This window comes from Notamacropus eugenii, chromosome 3 (assembly GCF_028372415.1).
Source record: "Notamacropus eugenii isolate mMacEug1 chromosome 3, mMacEug1.pri_v2, whole genome shotgun sequence".
Lineage (NCBI taxonomy): Eukaryota > Metazoa > Chordata > Mammalia > Diprotodontia > Macropodidae > Notamacropus > Notamacropus eugenii.
In genome coordinates this window covers 183,976,774-183,999,408 of record NC_092874.1, presented here as the reverse complement: position 1 = coordinate 183,999,408, position 22,635 = coordinate 183,976,774, and the positions used below count along the sequence as shown (strand labels likewise).

The 22,635-nt window shown below is 33.9% G+C and overlaps 1 protein-coding gene across 6 annotated transcripts in view; it reads right to left on the bottom strand.

Moving 5' to 3' along the window:
• The window catches only part of ABCC9 (ATP binding cassette subfamily C member 9), a 195,277-nt gene that overhangs the window by 167,901 nt on the left and 4,741 nt on the right, over nt 1–22,635 (bottom strand). For 3 of the 6 annotated variants that reach the window (XM_072653530.1, XM_072653527.1, XM_072653533.1), the window contains 5 exons: nt 18,428–18,451; nt 12,803–12,962; nt 9,544–9,685; nt 6,661–6,782; nt 4,136–4,302 (listed from right to left, as the gene is read on the bottom strand). In XM_072653530.1, the coding sequence (XP_072509631.1) occupies nt 4,136–4,302; nt 6,661–6,782; nt 9,544–9,685; nt 12,803–12,944 (573 nt within the window). In that variant the 5' untranslated portion in view covers nt 12,945–12,962; nt 18,428–18,451. Of the gene's footprint in view, nt 1–4,135; nt 4,303–6,660; nt 6,783–9,543; nt 9,686–12,802; nt 12,963–13,742; nt 13,813–18,405; nt 18,452–22,635 lie in introns of those variants that run through there. The other 3 variants (XM_072653532.1, XM_072653528.1, XM_072653529.1) reach the window with 3 other exon arrangements.

The following is a 22,635-nucleotide window of genomic DNA, read 5'->3' as shown; positions in this document are numbered from 1 at the left end:
GCAACATGCCACAGGCAAACACAAACACACACAAAAAAGTGATGGGTATTTTGGGTTTTTGTTTGTTTTTCTTTTTTTTTTAACATAACAATACCTTATCCTTGATTTAAGGAAGTTAGACAGTTTAATGGATAGAGTGTTGAACCTGAAGTCAGAAGGACCTGATTTAAAATCCAGGATCAAACACACTTATTAGCTATCTGACCAGAAATGATTCCTTTAATTTGTCTCAGTCTCATTTTCCCCATCTACAAAATGGGGCTAACAAAAGTCTAACAACTTTGTTCTGAGGATTTAAATGAGATGATATATATAAATTGTACATATTTTACACTTGGCAAAACTGAAATTATTCTTTAGGTGCTAGCTATTATTATTCTTCATGATTTAATCTTGTCAAGGAAATCTCACCCTATTTTAAAGAGACATAAGCAATGTCAGAACGAAGACCTCATCAGTGGAGCAAAAAAGGACTCAGGACATTCTCCGGGCAAATCCCCTCTATTTAGCTCTTACTCACTCCTCTTTGGCAGTGGTTCCTGCTGTAATTGATTAAGAGGTCCAACGGGTTGGTTTACTTTCCAATGCACTTCAGACTGTGCAACCACTCAAACGTTGTATCAATTGGACATTCATTTTGCTTAAAGTTCAGTTTTACAAAATCAATTAACCTTCTGCTGGTCCCTTCAGCTACAGCCATTTCGGGTCTAAGTTTCTCTGTTCCATATAAGTGATGATACAAAAACAAATACTTAAATATATGATGATGACTTTTTACTGAAAATCATTTTTATTTTTATTCACATGAAGCGAATCATAAGATCACAGATTTGAAACTGGTAAGACACCTGAGAGAACATGTAGAGCATTATCCTCATTTTACAAATAAGGAAATTGAAGCACATAGAGATAAGAAATAATCCGACATCAAGTGGTCAGTAATACAAAGAATTAAGATTTGGACCCAGGTTCCATCACTCCAAATCCAGAACCCTTTCCCTTATACTATAAACATATATGCACATGCATGCACATACAAACACACATACAACTACTCACAAATTACCTAGTTAATAAATTTTTATTTTTAGTGATTCAAGTTTTCTTAAAGCACATACATATTTACAAATATATAAAGATTTAAAGCCTATACAGGACCCAAAAGCCTAAGTGCAGTTTTATGTTGTAATAACTTAAAACTTAATGTAGCTTTACCAATTTAAAGCTCAAAACTGTACTAAATTTTAAGCTTTTTTAGATTTAAGATTTAGATTGAGGAGAGGTATAAATTTTTAAGATTTTTCAAGATGGCTCTCTACCCTTCTGGCAGCTACGTGGCACAGTGCATGAAGTCCAAGACCTGGAATCAAGAAGACCCGAGTTTAAATCTGGCATTAGATACTTACCATCAATGTGACCCTGGGCATATCACTTAACCTCTGTTTGCCTCAGTTATTTCAACTGCAAAATTGGGGATAATAACAGTACTACTACCTTGCAGAATTATTGCAAGGATCAAATGAGATAATATTTTTAGAGAGCTTACCACAATGTCTAGCACATAGCTGGTGCTTAATTAATGGTGTTTATTCCCCCTCCTTCCTTTCCCCCTTTCCCTATCCAGTTCAATTCCTGGGCACATTTGCCATCCTGGTAGAAAGTAAGGGGAAAGAAGAGAAGGAAACACTAGTCAAAGAGAATAATGATAAAAAGAAGTCTCTGAATATGTATTTCCTGGTGAAAAAAAAGTAATTTAATGTCTCCAAAGAATTATTTTTAGCCAGAAGTTGAGAAGCACAATTAAACAACTAGAAAAAGTTGACAAGGAATAGCAATGAATCAGTTCAACCATTCTGAAAAATAGTTTGGAATTATACTATATCCAATGATACCCACATTAGACAAATGTCCCAAGAAAACCAAAGATATAAAGATTGGATATCTACAAAAATACTTATATCTTGATTTTTTTGGAATAGCGGAGAACTAGAAGGAAAGTTGAGTATCCATCCATCAATTGAGTAATGGCAGAACAATGTATGGCATATAAATGTAATGCAATATTATTATGGCATAATGACAGGTGCGAAGAACTCAGATAAATTTGGAAAGACTTCTGCAAACTCATGCCAAACCAGGAGAAAATGAATATAATTAGTCCAATCATGTAAAAGAAAAAAACACTGAAAGACTGAAAGACAAGTGATTGGCTGTGTGTGGAACGAGGCACACATTTTATCTTCAATGTGATTTATTTTGCCTGACTGTACTTATTTGTTACAAAGTAGGGTTCTGCTATATAATCACAATGACCAAGAGCAAAGATGAGAAAATACATGTTCCTCCTTCCACTGATGAGGTGAAGAACTATTAATGAAAAACACTATCTATATATTTGGACAACTAATGTATTTATTACTTTTGGTGAACTAAATTTTTTTTCCTCTTTCCTTATAAAATATTTAAGTCTTTGTTACAAATGATGGCCCACTAGGTAGAGAAGGAGGAGAAGTATATTTGGAATTTAATGTGATTTTAAAACAAAAAAATACAAATACAAACAGGAAAACTAAAAATAAATAGAAATATTTTATGCAAAGTATCAGTAGGAAATGTCAGTAGAGCTTTTTTTTTAAAAAAAGAAAGCATCAATAAAACATTTAAAAAGAAAAAAACAGACTGTCAAGAGAGAAAACATAGTTTTACTCAGTATTGATCTTGTAGTCACATGAGTTCAAGCCTTGGCTCTGATATCTATCTTTGACAAGTCATTTTGCCTAGCTTTCCTGTTCTGTATATGGTAATTATTATCCTTACAGTTTCTTCTTTAAATGTGAAAAATTCTTGAGGTTCTATAGAAATATATTACTACAACCACTGCCTGATACATTATGGGTCAATCCCACATGGCCTGATGATGGCTCATGTATCTGACCTTTCAGAGATAGTACAAAGCAAAGTCACTACTCATCACTGGCTACCTCCTCACAATTCAATGAAGAATCTTGGGGCATTATTTGGGTTAATTTAATCATTACAGGCTACCATGTGTAAATTAGAACTTCCAAAAAAATCTTCAAGACTTGTATGACATATGTTCAAATTAACTGAGCAACTGCAAAAAAATAAAATAAAACATAGTTATTGCAGGTTAGCCAGCTAGCTTGTCAACAGGGCTGAGAATTGGATTAAGTAAAGTAGTTAGACATCCAGGATATAGTACAAATTAAGTCTCATTGAGGGATATTTTTTAAAATAATTTTTATAGATATAAATAGTTTAATGCCAGAAAATTCCATTCTTCATAACAGGTATGTAATTATTTTAAGTCTAATTGTGCATGTAACAGTGAAGGCTCAAATCTCCTACTGGATACTAACACGAATGTAGAGCATTTTCAATTTTTTCCTCAGGCACAGGAATGCCTTGCTCATCTCTGATGAACATCCCCTCTATTATTAAAAAAAAAGGCAACTGATTGTCCAGACTTAACATGATTTAGTTAATCAGGCCTAATCACTGTGCTGTCTGATCTTGGTCCACTGTTCTTAAGTATCCATAGTGTATCTTTCCTACAGCTGGTTCAGGAGTGCTCTATTGGAAGGAAATTCAGCATTTCCAGAGCATACATACTGATAACTCACTATAACATAGTATAACAGGAGTTGGAATTTAATTCACCTAGATCTGATTCGTACTTTGTCCAAGGTACTATATAATAGAATTAGCAGGGGCACACTACATAATGCACAACACAGCATGGGCCCTGAGGACATGTTACAAAGATGCAACAGCATGAGAATATGTACCACAAGAAAATGCGTGCTTGGTGGTGTAGTTTGTAAATAATTCAGTATTTTTCCATGAATATTCATATCTCTCTCTCTCTCTCTCTCTCTCTCTCTCTCTCTCTCTCTCCCTCCCTCCCTCCCTCCCTCCCTCCCTTCTCTCTCTCTCTCTCTCTCTCTCTCTCTCTCTCTCTCTCTCTCTCTCTCTCTCTCTCTCTCTCTGTCACACACACACACACACACATACTCTTTCTCTCTCTCTTGCCCCCCAATTTCAAAATAATTAGGTTATTCTGATTAGAATCAAGGATTCCTATGAAATGAAACAAAAATTATAAAACACATACCCTAACTCGAATGACATTGATCTCCACAGCCATCAACAATCCATTGAGGATAACCATCATTCCCGTGATGCAGAAGCGAAGTTCAGATACTCCCAAACCAAGCTGACAGTACTTAACTAATTTTATTGTTTTTGTGATGAAGGCCATGACCCAATAAACAAAGAGGGCTGAAAAAAAAATGCAATAACAAAAATGTTACAGTCTTAATTTTAACTTCCTGAAGGTCTAAATGTGCAGGCAATAATTTTCTATAAAATGTACTCAAATGTCCAACTGGATCTGTAATCTCAATATTTCCTCAATGCAGATTGCAACCCACCCTAAGTGGTTCTTATCTTTCTGTCTTCCCATAAACTCACTACAAAGGATCCATCCAGTGTCCTGGGCATCTTCCTCACTTTCTTTCAACAATGCAACCATACCAAAGGAAGAGCTAAGGCTGTTCACTTTCCATTCCTCACTCTTGCCGTGTAAGCAGTACAACTTCCTTTTCAATCACACATTATTTTAGTGACATTTTTACTGTTCTACTTCACCTTATTCTTCAATGCCAAACCAGTGAAGCCAGCTCAGGTCAAATGTGTGTCTGTCCTTTTAGCTACAGGTGATCCCAAACGTCAATTTTTTAAAAAATTATATTCCACAAATATTTGTGTATATAATTTTATATAAAAATAACAGATCATTATGATGGTCATCAACCATTGTGTGCACACTATAAATGCCTTGAAGTTTTAAAATGAGAACACATTAAATGATTATTTTTTAAAATCTTCTTTATTCTAGAACTGTCTCCATCCATACTGATGAATATGAAGATCAGCTACATATAGGAGCACATATAGATCAGGCATTCAAGGATAGTCAAGTATGATTTAGCATTCTTTTGAAATTATTTCACATTCTAGTGCACATTTTAAGGAACTCTGATTTCTTAAAGTTCTCAAAATGTGATCTCTGGAAACCGGTCTTCTGTAGTAAAGTAGATGTGATGATATCTCTGCATGGGGAAGACTTTCTTTAAAGATAAATGAGATAGTCCATAAAGGAAAACAGCCCAAAGTAGTCACACAGAGAATATGATAAATAGGGGGAAGTGTTCTATTTAGCCTACTTATTGATAAATTGATTGCCCATATTATTGAGAGCCCACTTATTGATAAATCATCTTGTTGTTATATAAAAAATTTCCACTAAATATAAGCTGAATCCCTAAAATTAATCACCAAAAATGTGCCAGGCATTGTGTTAGGCACTGGGAATACAAAGACAAAGAAAATGAGATCTCTATGAAAGTAAATCTACATAGAGAAAGTGAAGCAAAGAGGGATTTAGTGGATAGAGAGCTGGCCTCAGAATCAGTGTGACTTAGGTTCAAGTCTTACCTCTGACACCCTGTCCACATGGCTCTAAGCAAGTCACTTAACCTCTCAGTGTGTCAGGCAGTTCTCTAAAGTTGCAGAGAAGGTGCTGAGTTGCATTGGTAGAGGAAGTTCCTATACACCAAGGAAGCCACAAATCCAGACAAAAGACTAAATGGATGCGTGTGATCTTCCTGATCCTCCTATCTTCTCATAGTGCTACTTTGACTAGCACCCAATGCATTTGCAAGCAAGTAGTTTTTAAAAGTCCCAGACAATAGATTCAAGAGATATTTTTCCTGTTAATTAAAACTGTTATGATTGAATAATGAAGTTCTATTTCATTTTAGAGGTATCCTCAAAGATCATGGTTTCTCTACCTGTGGTACTAAAAATATGATCATATGTTATACTCAGGCTTTTTTAAAAGCTTGAATTAAAGACAAGATATGGCTTAAATTTAAACCAACATAGTATATTTATCTCCACAGATAATACCAATAGTTTTATCTTTTAGCCCCTGTAAGAAAAGCAGATTAAGCATTAGGAGACCTGAGTTCAAGCTCTATTCATTGGAATGCTATTTTATGTCAGGTGTAGGATTCAAATCCATTTCCCTCCTGACTCCAAGTCTAGTGCTGTTTCTATTATGTCATACTGCTTTCAGTTAGTATTACCTGTATTGAATGCTACTTTCCTAGGGGCTTAGAGCCAAGAGTTGCAAGAAGACACAAAGCAGGTGTAAAAGGAAGATTGAACAAAAGGAATCTTAGTATGTGTACTGTTCTGCCTGCTGTACACACGTGAACATAAGTAATTCTCTTGCAAAAGTAGAGAATCTGAAAGGAGAATAATGGGAAGCTTGTCTTACTTCCAAAGAGTCAGAGGGCATCCTATCAGAAACAATCCTCCAAGTATTGAATGGAAAACTGAACTGAACGAGTGAGGACAATTTTTAAATTAAATTCTTTATTGAAAACTTATTAAATATCAGTGCAACTGCATAATACTTGTTTTGTAACTATCTATAGTTAAATTACCTAATTTCAATAAATAAAATAGAACTTTTTTTCTTATTGATTTTGGAGCATCAGGGTCAGGAGAAAATGAATTTAAAAAAAACAAACATTTCACTTACCTATATTTTAAAGTCACCTCACTTACCTAAAAGCAACTTAGGAAAGTTTGATGTTTCAATATTGTGATAATAAACTATTGACGTAGTAGTGGCCACAAATCCCATGACAGCAGGCATGAAGAGATGAAGGTGACGAGATTCCATATTTCTAAAAGGAACAGCGAAATGTCGGTGCCTTACTAAAGCTTATATTGCTAATCCTTTCATTTGACCTCATTAAGTGTTTATTTTGATCTCTCTTTCAATTACATTTCTTGAGTGGAAAACATTTTACTATGTACTGTGAGATACATCTTATATATCACCTGATGGGCAGTTAGATAATTAGCAACTTTTTGAATAAAAATTAATACATAATATAAACACAACTTTTAAGTTTCCTCAGCTATAGTATCTTGGGAATGTGTTTCTTAATATGAAATCTTCTCTGTTATCCTAGTTTGTACTAATTTATCCCTTTTCTAACCTCCTCAGTAAGCCATACCATTTCTATGTTTATTTTATATCCCCAAGGACCTATGCTATGATAACAGCTTGCTCTATGCTTTACTGTTTTTTTTTATTCATTCTCAATACATAATATGGTGCTGAGGAAATAGTACAAGCTGAAAAAAATTCATTGGGTGATTGAGTCAAAGGGTTGAACATGTCCTTTAAATCTTTGGGTTTATTCAATCTATCATTCAATTTTAAGGGTATGAGTCAATTAAGTAAACCAATTGATCGCCCCAGCAACCAAAGGCACTGCAACTACATATGCAACAGGAATTCAATTGCTATTGAGTGAGGATTAACTGAAGCATAACTTGTGAAGTTTGTATGAAAACAGCCAACCAGTTTGAAAATGGGAATTTGAGCATCTTCCTACATAATGACAAGCCATTTTAGCCAGCTCCCTGAGAAGGAATTGTTTACAGGGAGGAGGAAAACTCCAGCATTGGCTTTGGTCTCTTTTTCTGGCACCCTCAGCCAGAGAAGAACTTTGTGAACTTCAAAGAGTCACAGGATTCTACACTTCCCATACGCATCTTAGTCCTAAAAGCTTCTGGGAATCATTGCTATATTGAAGAAAAGTTGCATTAGGACTCTAGAAAGAGCAATGCAGAGAAGCCGTATCATCACTATAAAGGACTTCAGGAACACCCCGCAAAGGAAAGAAAGGGTCTTCCAGCAACCAGATGTGAAATACTCCCTGACCATACATGATCTCTAAGCCTGAGCCCACTTTCCTCCAGATTCTGTATATATTGACATAAAAGTGTCATAGACTTTTGTGCAGAAGTCTTGCAGCAACTGTTATAAGCACAACTTTTATAAATAACTCTTTCAAAAAACTAATTATGTCTTACTGGTGATTTGTTACCCACTGATGATCATGGCTGGGATGGGGGAAAGGTGAGGACTTGTGAGCTGCAGCATTCAGAAAATGTCCCCATACTCCTTAAGGCTACTTTTAGAACCCTGAAGGGACAAATAGCATTCTTGCCCTCAGGCCCATGTGCATGGAACAAATCTCCTGGAAGATAAGTTTCCTTTAACAGAGTCACTGTTAACAAAGAGATAGTTGACCTCATTTCTGAATAAATAACTGGGGACACAAAGGAAGTGGTCTTATCTCAAGAACAAATGTCTACAGGAAAAGTAAGGACATAGACCTAGCTGAAGTAAGGTGTACACTTTTGGTACTTGAACCATCAGGCCATTTGTGAATGTGTAGGAAAAATACAGCCTAGAATGCAACCATGAGTAACCTCAGTGTTAATGGGGTGATGGAATAATACAGAGATAAAAGAAAGCCAGTGTCCTGAGGGGTCCATGGGCCAGGCAGCCACCACCTCTTCACTGGTGTGAATGATGGCATCCTGAACATTCTAAAGTTGGTCAAGAAAAGACTAATTTTGATGCCTCTACCTCTGGTAATGTAACTTCTAACAGTGGTTTAATTAGACATTGTCTCTTTGTTCATTTCCTTGCCAGAAATTTAAGCTTTGTCCTCTGGCTACGGTTTTAGAAGTTTCTCATTTCCCTATTAGTTTCAAAGTAAGGAGACCAAGGAATAAAGTTGACTGGGTGATAATGCATTTTCAGGATGTGAACTGAGTACCTTTCTTTTTAATAACTTTAAAGTTATGCTCATATTGGTCAAATATATCGAAGTTTTATTATATGAGCATAATGTTGAAGACAAACAGGTAAAAATTTAGTATTTTTACAGTCCCTGAATTTAACTGCTATAACATTTATTACGAAAATAATTCTAGGATATTTTCAGGACTATAAAATAGCATTCACTCTATGCATGATGAAAACAATTTCATAAAACACAGGTTTAATGATCAACATCTAATTCTAGGAAGTTTTTATGGCTGGTATAAATGTGTAAATCATATCATTCTCCTGGGCTATTAGAACACATCCAATTTATTCACTTGAAAATTAAAGGTGGAGGAAATAGAATAGTGTATGAGGGTTATAAAATGTGTATATAAAAAAGGCAAAAGAAATCAAAAATTTGGAGTGAGTTGGGATAAACACATAATAGAGAGCAAAGAAATAAAGAAACACATAGATAGCAAAGACCTCTATACGCATGTATGTATGCATATAAGCACGAGAATTAAAGAGAGAAGGAAGCAAGAGTTACATACTGTAGCGACTAGAGGAAAGGGGAAAAGTAAGTGGCAGGAGTTGAAATCAAATATGTATTAACATATATTACTAAGTAACTCGACTCAGGTCAATGATAAAGGTATGTTTAATGGCACGGCACGGTAGGGTATTAGTGTCACATCTGTTTCTCCTTATGAATTTTGCCAAAAGATTCTATCTTTTTTGTATGCTCTCAGCTACATTCCACATGTATACATCTACTAGAACATCATAACATTGTTAGCCAAATATTGACTTACCCATCAGAAACAATGCCCTCAGCTATTTCACAAACATGGACAAACAGGAGAACAAATGTAAGAATCCATCTCAGGTTATGTCCAGGGAAATGAAGCCATGTATTGTGATGAATTTGTACTTTTGAACTTTGACTTCCCCACCCTAAAAAAGTATAAAAAGGGAAAGGTTTTAAAAATTAAGGTTAGAATACAATCTTAAAATCATATTTATTCAATTATTATAAATTATTTCACTAATAATAGAAAAACTATCATTGAATCAATAGTATTCAATTAATGGCACTGGCATCTCTCAGAAATACTTTCTATTTATTTTTGTGAGCATGTAGGTGGATTTTACATTTATCTCTATAAAATGCCTTTTTCTTACACTTGGGTGAGAAGACAGGAAAGTAATTCACTAATGAAATACATAACTTTTCCTTCCACATTATAAATGATTACACGATATATATGAAGAAAATATCCTCAATTTCTGATCAATATCTTAGAAACTCTCATTAACAAAGAGATCTAAAAATATTGTATTCTATCAGTGATAGATGGAAAAATGTTCTCACTTAGGAATCAAATTATACAATCTTAAAAGAAGGGATTAGGGCTTTCCAATAATAATTTATAATAATAATAAATTATTTATGACATATATATTATATACCTATTGAAAGAGGAGTTGTATAGAGTACTGTGCACCTTGTTTCTCTAACTGCAGTTCAGAAACAAGTAAAGATTATCAGTTCATTATGAAGTTCAGTATATATATAATAGCTAACTTTTATATAGTACCTGTATATATACATATATATATATATAACTATATAGAGTACCTACTATATTAAAGCTTAATAGATATTTCACGTGATCCTCATGGCAACCCTTCAAGGCAGGTGTTATGATTATCCTCACTTTACAGATGATGAAACTGAAGCAAGCAAGCTAAGGTGTCTTGCTAGGATCACACAGCTAGTAAGTGTTGGAGGCCACATTTGAACTCAGGTCTTCCTCACTCCAGGTTCTCTCCACTGTGCCAACTAGTGCCACAGCCTACTTTACTGAATGTTTGCTTGTCATTTTCTCAATGTTATGTTTAAGCTAATGTCAATATTTATGTTAAGATTTCTATTTCCTGTGAAAAAAAAGGACTCCACTAGAGAACTCCATTGGAATCCTAAAAGTTAGCACTCCACATACCTTTCTGCCACCTTCTAGATGGAGGTAAAGCACCACATTCCTTGAGTAGAAAGTTGGCATATGTTTAAACTACCCTTGTGATAAAATAATTTTTAAAAGTTCAGAGAATGGAAGGAATTACTATATAGTCACAAAACATTATAACATTTATTAAAATATTTCATTCCTTGGTCTTCTCAAAAATACTTTTTTATTCCTATGTACTCATTGCAATTTTTTATTCCTTATCTTCCCCTCAGATTTTAAATTCCTGAGGCTAAAGAAAACCTACTAAATTTCTCTGCAAATTTCTGAGTACAAAGCACAAGAAATGGACTCAATGAATAGTTTTCAAATTTGAATGTTAATACTTTTAGTAACCCATGCAATAAGTGCTGGAGCTATCTCTGGCTGAAGACACAACTCATTCTTCTTGACATTTCAATGAGGCTAATTGTATATGAACAATTCAAGCATTTCATTTAATTATATTATTGAGATTTTTGTTTAAGTTCTAATTTTTCTAATATGGGTAATTTGATCCCTAAAGGAAAACATTTCTCCATCTATTACGGGGACAATGAAACATTCTTAGATTCCCCTAAATATAGAGATCTCTTAAACTTTAGATATGAATTGGGAGGACTTTTTCTGTTGTTGCTGGAGTGGGTGGTGGTCATTTCAATCATGTCCAACTCTTCATGACCACATTTGGGGTTTTCCTGGCAAAGATACTGGAGTGGTTTGTCTTTTCCTTCTCTAGTTCATTTTACAGATGAAGAAACTGAGGCAAATAGGACTGTGACCTGCACAGAGTCACATAGCTAGTAAGTGTCTGAGGCCAGATTTGAACTTCAGGCCCAAAACTCTATCCACTGAGACATCCAGCAAAAGGATACTTCATGTATTCCATTGATTAGATCTTTCCCGTAGCCCTACTGAAGGTAACAGATGCGATATAATTGTGGAGGTACTAAGGTCTTACACTTGGATTAAAAAGATCAATTTCACAAATACAAGTTAAAGAATCTGTATCTGGTATCTGGTAAAGAAACCAGGTTTATTAGTAGAACTCTAAATCCAAATAGGTCAACAGTATGCTATGGCAGCCAAGAAAGCTAAAACACTCTTTGAATTAATTAGGAGAAAGTATAATACCTAGGATAAAGGAGGCAACAGTATTCTGACCTGTTCAGGCTACATCTAGTTCTGGTTCAAACTTCATCATTTCTGGAAATACTTTGGGAAAGATATTGCTAATCTGGAAAGTGTCCAGTAAAGGTGAAGTTCATGTTGCTGAAGATAGGTTTAACAATTAGAGCTATTTAGTCCTGTTTAGGGAAGAGCAGATATGGAGCAGGTGGCCTACCTAGTGTCTTCAAGTATTTGAATGACTGTCATACAGAGAATGATTAGCCTCATTCATCAAGGTCCCAAGGGGCCAAGCAGAACAAAGAGCAAAGGATAAAGTTACAAAAGAGATAAATTGAGGGTTGAAATAAAGCAAAACCCGAATAAATTATGCTGTTTTCCTCTCTACTTAATAATGTAAGTGCCAGAACTAACACCTCTTTTACATGTCTGTTTTGTATTATAATTATTTCATATATACTTACATCTAACTTTGTGGTTTCCCTATCAGTAGTCACTGTAGTAGCTCACTGAGATCAGAAGGTACTGTTTCATTTTCATCTGTGTGTAACTGGTGCCTAGTATAATACCTAATACTGGGCAGATTCTCAATAAATGTTTGTTGAATTAAAGTTATAATTATCCTTAATGTAATGCATTCCATTAGGTAGATTAAATGATCCCAACTCCTTTAAACTTTAAACCACAACTGAACCTATTCTCCTTCCTTCTCATAATTTTGCTTACCTTTCATTGACTTATCCTTAATTTCTCCATCATAATTCTACATCTTATTAAAATTCTTTTACCTACGTTAAATCATATACTATAAAATGTAGGAAATTATATTCAAATACTAATCAGTTTTTCAACGGTTCTTCTACTCCATATTTTAAGGAATAAAATTAATGTTTTATTAAAGATTATCAACAATAGATATGAACATGAGATTACTTACCAATGAACAATATTGGAAAAGTAATAAATAATAGGAAGACATGAGGGACCAGGTTAAGGGCATCCACAAAACAGACATTTTGTAATACACCCTCCTTGATGTCATAAGAAGAAATGTTGTTACCACAAAAAGAAAGGCTCATTTTCTCCTGTTGATTTTCCTGAAAAAGGTGGAGAAAAACAAATTTTAAAACATAGTATAATATAGACTATTATTAGATTTTGTTGTGAAGTACTCAATTTTTAGAGTACGAAAAGATCTTGGAAATTTATAGATAAGGAAAAGGGCAAATACCTATAACAGTCTCATACAGTTCCCTTAATAATTCTATTTCAGAGAAAATAGTAATGTATAGAACTTGCTGATTTTAAGGAAGAGAAAGGAGGGGATGCAAGGGAAAGAGAAAAGAATAAGTCGATTATTGAAAGATGAAGATGGATGAAGGAACAAGGATGAAGATTTCAGCAAATATGAAACCAATTTAGCTAAAAAATAAAGTGCATAAAGTAGTTGAGCAGAGGTCCAATGGATACAAGTATACAGACAGGAGTTTTCTTATCAGAAAGATACAAAGTAGCATTTTAGTGGTAACAAAGCGCTAGGGGAAAAGGAGATGCCCATCTGTTGGAAAATGGCTAACGTAATGGCATGCTGTCATACTTTTAAGAAATGTCCAATATGATCAATACAGATAAGCATAGAAAGAATTCCATGAATTGATGCAGTGAAGTTAAGAGCCAAGAAAACAAACAATATGTACAACGGTTACAACAATGTAAATGCCAAGAACAACCGCTACAGAACAACTGAAATTAAACATCTGAAAATTATACTGAATAAATAGAGATAGAATAAAATGTATTCCCCTAGTCCACTGCCAAGGTGGGAGAATCAGGCATATGGTAATTGTAAACATTTTCACATTTTTCATGTATTATACCTCACTTTTACTTCTTTTTTTTCTTTTCTTTTTCTCTTTTAATATATTCTTTATTACATGGGATGCCACTCTGGGGGAAGAGGAAAGATAGAAAGGAAAATTTACGAAACACAAAAATAAAATATATCAAAATTTCTTGTCAAAGAAGAAATCATAAAAAAACCTAAGAGCTGGTATTCTTAAAAAGATTATCAAAACTGATCAATGCTTAGCTAAGTTGATTAAAGAAAGGCAAATCAAGTTACCAAAATAAACTGAATAAGGTAAATTCACAATCAAAGTAGAGCAAATCAAAAGGTCTAGCAAAATTGCAATGAACAGTTATATTTTAGTGAAACCATGAATCTGAAAGAACTTGTATGATAAACTACAAAAATATCAAAAATAAAAGCAAAAACCTAAATTGATGAATCAAGTCAGATACCATGCTAAGCACTGCAGACACAAGAAAAGCAAAAACAAAATAGTTCCTGTTCTCATGGAACTTGTAGTCTAATGAGGGGGGCAACATGCAAATGACTAGGTACAAACAAGAAGTACATACGATAAATTAGAGATAATCTCAGAGAAAATGCACTGAGATGAAGGAAGACTGCAATAGGTTTCTTACATAAAATAGTTTAGTCAAGAAATTAAGGAAACCAGGGAAGCCAATACATAATGGAAGATTACAGGTACCACTACTAACAGAGACCCTAACCCAACTGGCCAATAAACCCAATGACTCTCTAAAGGGAAAATAGACTCAAAAAAGTAGACTAAGCCAGGAAAGTTATACACAATAGGGGAAAACTGAAATCCTTCTCGGGTAAATCCTTACAGATCCTTTGTTGGCACCCTGACACAGACTGTGAATAAGACAAATGAAACAGAAAGGGACTGTTGAAATGTACCATTTTCAACAAATCAGAGGTTTGTTTCAAGGCAAGACAAATAAGAACTAGGCAACTTTTTATTTGATTTTAAAACTATCATTCATTTCTACTTCACATATAATTCTTTGGGTTTTTTTTTTAGTTTCAAATGGTCATAGTTGGACTTTAAATTTAGTATTTTAAGCCCCATAGTCTTAATGACCATGTTAATGGCTTTATTTACCAATAAAATAATTTGGCAAATGGGTATAGAAAATTGTTGTTTGTAGTTAAATCAAGTAATTGTTGCCAATTAATTCGTTTCCATTTAATGGGGGAGAGAAATGTCAAGATCAATAGATTTCAGAGCTCTAAAAAAATCAAGTTTTGGCATGGAATTGTATCTATCATCTGTCTCAGACTAGGATATATCTCAAATCATAATCCTTGATGACATATCTCCTAAATTAACTGAAATAAATCATTTTTTCTACCCTTTCCTGATTTCTTTTATGTTTCCCTTTCTTTTTCATTGTGTCTATTAAAAGGAATCTGGGATAAGACTAAAGCTCAGATGCTCTATTTTCCATGATTTATAGGTCAATGTTTCTAATTCAAAAAACTTTATATGTCCATAGGTTTAGAGGAGGCAGGCTTAAACATTTTAGACAATGATCTATTCCACTACCTAAACTTAAAGAGGATACTGACTACCAGAGAGACTTCTGTTTTAGTCTGGTTGCCCCCAGCTTTATTAAGTGGTTTACCAACAATCAAATTTTGAGTGACCTATTCCTTAATAAAGCTTGCCCCAGATAGAATAGTTTCATAGCCATTTCTAGCACTGGCTTGGTCCTGGTTACTGCTGATATGAATGCAACATCTTACTGTAACTTTTCAGATGGAAAAAGTCAAAAATTAAAATAAATAATAAGATATGGGTCAAAATTGTTCATAAGTATATCTAAGAGAATTTTACAGAATTATTTACATGGATCTTACATGTTTAGAAGGGACTAAAATACAAAGTTCTTCTGTAATAAAACAAGTCTAAACAACCTAATCTCAGAAAGTGACATTGGACAAACTGTAAAGGAACTATGAATAGACAAAATCCCGTTCTGAATGGATTTACCAAAAAGTTCAATTAAATTTTATCAAAGAAAAATTAATATTTATGCTGTCTAAAATTCAAAAAAATTAAGGAAGGTACTCTATCAAATTCCTTTTATGAAGAAAATGTGGTCCTAATATTTAAACCAGAGAGGGAAAAAGTAGAGAGAAATCTCTACATCAATATTGCTAAAATTGATGAAAATTTTTGAATAAAAGTATAGCAAAAAAACTATAGTAATACATGCAAAAAATTCAACAACACATAACAATGTAATAATATATATATAGTAATATGCGCAAAAATTATTCACTCTAACCATTACATTTGTGCCAGGGTTGTAAGGATGGCTTAAGATTGGAAAGCAATTAACTGTATAAACCAGGATTGACTGCGGTCACGTCCAGACAACTGCCTATATTCATACAGCCCAACAATAAAGAATTTGTTTAGCAATGGTATTTAATAATGTAAAAACCATTTTTAGCTCAGGTGCATACAAAAACAGTCAGTAGAACAAATTGACCCTTGAGCTGTAGGTTACTGACCCCTTGAAATAAACAATAGAAACAACTATCATAACAATGAGATATACAATAAATGCAGAAAAAAACTTCTGATACAGCACTATATTACAACCCTAGAAAGTGTACGTTTGAAGGGTTTTTGTTTAAATATAAAAATATTATTTGCACGAAGAATAAGAAATAGAAGTCTTCAAAGAAAAAGAAGGCTAGTAGTGAAAAACCAATGGTGAAAAATAGCCTCATGGTTGTTGCCCTGTGAACTCAACAAGGAAACAGAGTCCCTGAATATCATAGGAAATTTTTGAGAAATGACCATAAAATAAGCTTTCTCTCTCTCTCTTCCTCTTCTCTCTATGTGTATGGGGGTGCTTTGTGTGTATAGATGTGTTTTATCTCTCAAATATGTGTTGTCAAACTCACAGTTATTTTATTTGGTTATTCATGTCTTCTGATGGTTTCATCACTACTCCAAAGATTTATTTGACTTTTCTATGAAACTACCTTCAGAAACAGCATACAAATATCACAAGAAAATCAGTCTTATCACTTATCTTATCACTTATCACATCTTTTTTATTTATGAACAGAGTATTACACTAATCGCCTATCTTATTCAATAGATTGGATTTTATATTGATTGCCTATTGACTATATTTAAAAGTCAAATCCACCCATAAAGGACAAGAATGACCTTCCTCTTGTTCTCGTCTTGCTAGTCTTCTATTTGTACTTGTCTCATATCACATTCTACCTTGTATTACTATCATTGCATTCTTATCCTCCGTATCGGATTATAGCTTCCATAAAGGTAAAGAATGTGTTTTATTAATTTTTCTATTTCTTGTGGTACCCGCTACAAGTACTTAATTAATGTTTACTGAATTGAACTGGGCATCATTTAGGCCCTGAAGCCAATTCCAAAAGAACAACACAGTTCAAAAACTGCTTGGAGTCTTGACAGCCTGATTGCATCAAATGCATAGATTCTCACGGGAGCACTGCTTTGATGAAGAGCCACATTTGTTTAGATGAGCAGGCAAAGATGAGCTTCAAAGTTCCTTCGGCTTCTGCCTACCCACACCTGCTGTGTCTACCTATACCAGGAAATACTAGGAACGTGACTAGGAAGGTGGAACAGATGACAACTTGTTCCTCTGCATAGCTTGGTCTAAACATACCACCTTTCCCATATTCATGTGAAAACAGAAAAGGATTAGGATTTGGAAACTAGAAAAGCCTTGAACCAAAGAGCTTTTTTGTCATCATTGGCAAATAGGGCTTATATGGTTCAATTAAGCTTACAGAAATTAAAATTGAGTGGCATGTGAAATGCCCGCCAAAGGCAAGAATGAAGTAATTCACAAAGACTCACCATCCCAACCCCAGTGACTAGTAAACTGAGTCAAAGAGATTATAGGTTTGAGCCTGAGGAAAGTAGTTACCAGTCTCCTATTCAAGAGTTCAATGCCTGAGGCTAAGAATCTCCTGTTGTGTAGATGAGTGAAAAATTATCACTAAGATTCTTAGAGGAACAAAACACTTCATTTCACAAGTAAAAAGGAAGGTTGAGAAGCTCATTTCCCCCAGGGAAGTCTTTTTTGTTGTTGTTGTTGGCTAAAATAAAGGTTTCTGCCTCTTCTAAAGGAACTGGTGAGAAAAATCCTACAGGTTTTAAGCTAAATGTTTAATTAGCACCTGCTCTTTCCTTGAGCATGGAGAAGGAAATGGCAAACCATTCCAGTATTTTTTTCAAGAGAACCCCAAACAGGATCACAAGAAGTCAGACAATGACTGAATGACTGAACAACAACTTTCCTTGAGACAGAGGAAGACAAGGATTTTAGCTGAGCCAGAAGCTACAGGCCATGAAGTAGCATCCAGAGAGCAAGATCCAGTAGAGGTTATGTGTCCAGCTAAATAGTATCCATTCAACCAGCATTTGCAGAAACTACACATACGGGTAAGCAGCATTCAAAAGTGTTGAATATGGTAGATACTATGAAATCAATCAGTAGGGAGCAGGCCCAGAGGAAGGAGGAAGAAATGGACATATGCACACAGTTTGGTACAGAAATCTTTCACACAACAGGGAAACAGAAGGGAAAGTAAAAAGGGGAAAGTAGAAAGGAGGTAGCAAGGAGGAAATTAAAAAGAATGCAGATATTAACCTTAAGCAAAACAAACTCTTACCACTGGTGGATCATGAAGAATGTTCTAAAAGGAAAGAAAGAAAAGAACCTCTGATTAGACTCTGAGGAGGGAAAAACGCTGAAGGGTGAGGAAGCTGAAAAAAATTGCATCAAATCTAGACTACTGATGCTAAACACACTCTATAATTGCTCACCATCCTCTTCTTTGTAAAGAGCATCTAAATCCAAGAGCAAACATTAGAGTCCTTTCCAATAAGATCAGAGGTAAAGCAAGGATTCCCATTTTCACCACAACTATTTAATATAGTACTAGAAATGCTAGCCATAGCAGTGACAAGAAAAAGAAATTGAGGGAATGAGAACTGATGAAGGGAAAAACAAAATTATTATGTTTTTCAGACAATATGGTCTACTTATAAAACCCAAGAGAGTCAATTAAAAATTAATTGAAAATTAATAACTTTAGCAAAGTTGCAGAGAATAAAACAAACCTATACAAATCATCAGTGTTTCTGTATATTGCCAACAATCCCATTAGGAAGACATAGAGAAATTCCATTAAAGACAATTACAAAACATATCAAATACTTGTCAATCTACCTTACTAAAACCACACAGAAACTATTGAATTCAACTACATAATATTCTTTACAAAAATAACAACAGATCTAAGAACCAAAAAATACTAATTGCTATGAAATACTAACTAAATATTATCTAAATTCTGCTTATCTGATGCTATACCAAACTACAAAATGATTATAGAACTAAAAAAAATCGAGATGCAACATGTCAAGGGAAATGGCAATGAAGAGAACTTAGCTGTTCACTACAAAGCAATACTTACCAAAGTGACTTAGTACTGATTAACAAGCAAAGAAGTCAATTAGGTACAAAGTACAGAGAAATAAACAAATACAGCATTGTGTCTGATAAATCCAAAGACTTCAGTTGCAAGGATAAAATTCATTATTTGACAAAAACTGCTAGGAAACCCAGAAAGTAGTCTGGAAGACCAACATTTTACACCATGTATTTATGATAAGCCCCAAATGGATGCAGGATGTAGATATAAAAAGTGACTTCAAAAGCAAATTAGATTAACAAGGAAGAAAATACCTTACAGATCTTTGGAGGGGAATAAAGTTGATAATCAAAGGAAAAGAAAATGGACATTTTTTTATAAAGTTAGGAAGTTCCTGCAAAACTAAAACAATATGGCTAAAATTAGAAGGGAAGAGAGGAACTGGGGGAAAAATCTTTATGGTAAGATTTTCTGATAAAGATCTCTATTTCCAAGATATAGATGAAAGTGATTTAAACTTATAAGAATAAGAGCCATTCTCAGTTGAAAAATGGTCAAGAGATATGAATAACAACTTTTGTAAGGAAGAAATCAAAGCTACTAACAGCCAAACTTTTTTTAAAAATGCTCCAAATCACTAATAATTATAGAAATACAAATTGAAACATCTATCAAGTTCCATTTCACATCTGGAAAATTAACTCCCCAAAAAGAAAAATGATAAATGTTGAAAGGCTATGCAAAAACAAGTACATTAATTTGTTGTTGGAACTATAAAATTGTTCCAGCCATTCCACAAAGCAGTTTGGGACTATGCCCCAAAGTTACTAAACCTTGTATATCCACTTCTACTACAGAGAACAAAGAAAAAGAAAGAGGACCTATATTTGCAAAAAACATTTATAGTAGCTTCTCTTATGATGGTAAAATAAAGTAGAGCCTATGGGGGTGCCCAATGATTGAAGAATGGCTAAACAAATTATGAGATTTGAATTGATGGTTTCTAAGAAATCTGAAAAGACTTGTATGAACTGATGCAGAATGAAATAAGCAAAACACAGAGAACAATTTATACAATAATAGCAAAATTGCAAAACAAACACATTTGAAAGATTTAGAAACTCTAATAACACAGTAACTAACCATGACTTCAGAGCATCCATGAGGAAACATGCTATCCATCTCTTCCCAGAGAGATAATGGGCCCTGAGTAGAGATTGAGAGGTTTTGTTTTGGTTTTGGTTTTTTTTACAGGACAACGTAGGATTGTTTTTCCTTGTCTATGTATAATTTTTAAAAGGGTTTTGTTATTCTTTTCTTTTAATGGTTTTGCTTTTCTTTTCTTTTAAAGGTGAGAGAGAGTAAAAATAATATTAATTGAAAAGATTTTAATTTATAAATTAATTTAAAAGAAGCAGTGTGATGCAGAGGAATTTGACTCAGATCCTGCCTCTGTCACTAAATGCATGCCCATAGGCTTCAGTTTCTTCATTGGTAAAAGGAAAATATTGGCCAAGATAATCTCCAAGATTGCTTCCAGCTAATAAAAAAAAAAAAAACCTATGAATCATATTGCTATGACATTGAAAAAATCAGTCAGATTACCTCAGAATCATGCTTTGGCACATTTCTTAATAAATCAAATTCAAAATTCACAGATGTCATAGGTAAGCACGAGACACTTGCCATGAGGGAGAGGATTTTGCGTACTATGAGATTAGCCTCACATAAAGCAGTTGCTAGAAAGGTGAATCAGTCTATCAATGCTACTAGCAGTTCTATAAGAATCACCCCTTCTCCACCAACTCAGAGGACCTTCCAATGAAAATGTTAATTATGTTATAATTCATTATACTTCTAATTAATTAATTTATAATTAGTTATAAATATAAACATATTCGTGATTCTTTTTCAATAAAAGCATGCAATTGCAAAGGAACATCTACCATGTCCAGTGGCTCACTATATGTGTAAAAAATGAGCTGGAAAACACTATGAAGTGGAAATTGGTGAAGGAACAAAGGACAGAGCAAACAGCCTCCAAATTCCACAGCCAGTCAAACAATAAAATGATAGATAGTATAGACTGTAGTAGAGAATGTTATTTCAAAAATATAGGGATAGAGGAAATGTCGCTGGGTTTAGAGAGAAAGGAAAAAAAGAGAGTTCACATTCATCATCCCTTTCCCCTGAAATTACTTACAAGAGAAAGCTAGGTGGTGCCAACAGTGCACAGAGCACTGGGCCAAGAGTCAGGAGGCCCTGAGTTCAAATTCTACCTCGAGCACTTACTAATTTCTGTATCCCTGGACACTTAAGTTCTGTTTGCCTCAGTTTCCTCAGAAGACAATAACAACACCAACATCCCAGGACTACTTCATCAAAGAGATAAAAATTGTAAAGCACTTCACATAGTATCTGACGCAGAGAAGATACTATATAAATGTGAGCTATTATCATTATGATTATCATATGTACCATCTTATGACCACTCCCTTAATCTTCCTGGGCCTCAGTTTCATCATCTGTCAGAATGAAGTGTTTGAATCAAATGGCCTTTAACGTCCTTTGCAGTTCTAGATCTATGTTCTTGTTTGTTTTTTAGATTAGACAATTTTGAGTTTCTACCACATGAAAGGAATATATGTATGTGTATGGATGTATCTGTATATTCTTCACCTAGTGGTCTTAAAACTTTTTCGATTTAAATTAGGTATGCCAAACTTTTTTTTAACTTTCTATAAGGAAGTTATCTGAGTAACTTTCTGAAGTCACCAGCAGTACATACGGTTCAAAATTTACGAAATATGTTTCTCTGTTCTATATACACAACTTCACTAACTTAAGAGTTCAATCTTTTTAAAATGACAAACTGGAACAAGAACTGGTCTCTTCATCATTTAGAGAACAGAGCAGAGAAGACTGTGTATAGTGAATCAACTGTTGAGTCATTAGGGGCAAGTTATTAACTGCTTCTCTTTTTGTATTTAGCAAATGAGTCACACACACATTGATAGTGATGTAATATCACTATCATCTCTAATTCTAGATGATTTTACTTTTTAAAAAGATATTTCTCAAATGTAAGAAATCAAGATGAGATAACATATTTGATAAATGGTTACAAAACATTATTGCTTTAATCTAGAGAAAAAGAGAATTAAAAATGACTTGAAGCAAGAACTTAAAATTGGAATTATTCCTTTCCTCATTCTTAATTTATTCATCTGGTAAATGTATTTCTGGTAAAATGGGCTAAAATAGAGAAAAGTACGCTTTTCCTTGACTGTGATATTTTTCTTAGATTGTTATTTTAATTTAGTAGAAAAGATATTGAGAGAATTCAAGGATACTCACAACAAAGTGTAAATGATTCAAAGATAAGGAACAGCAATATCAGTTGTACAGCATTCCAATAATTAGATGAAACAGATATTGTTATT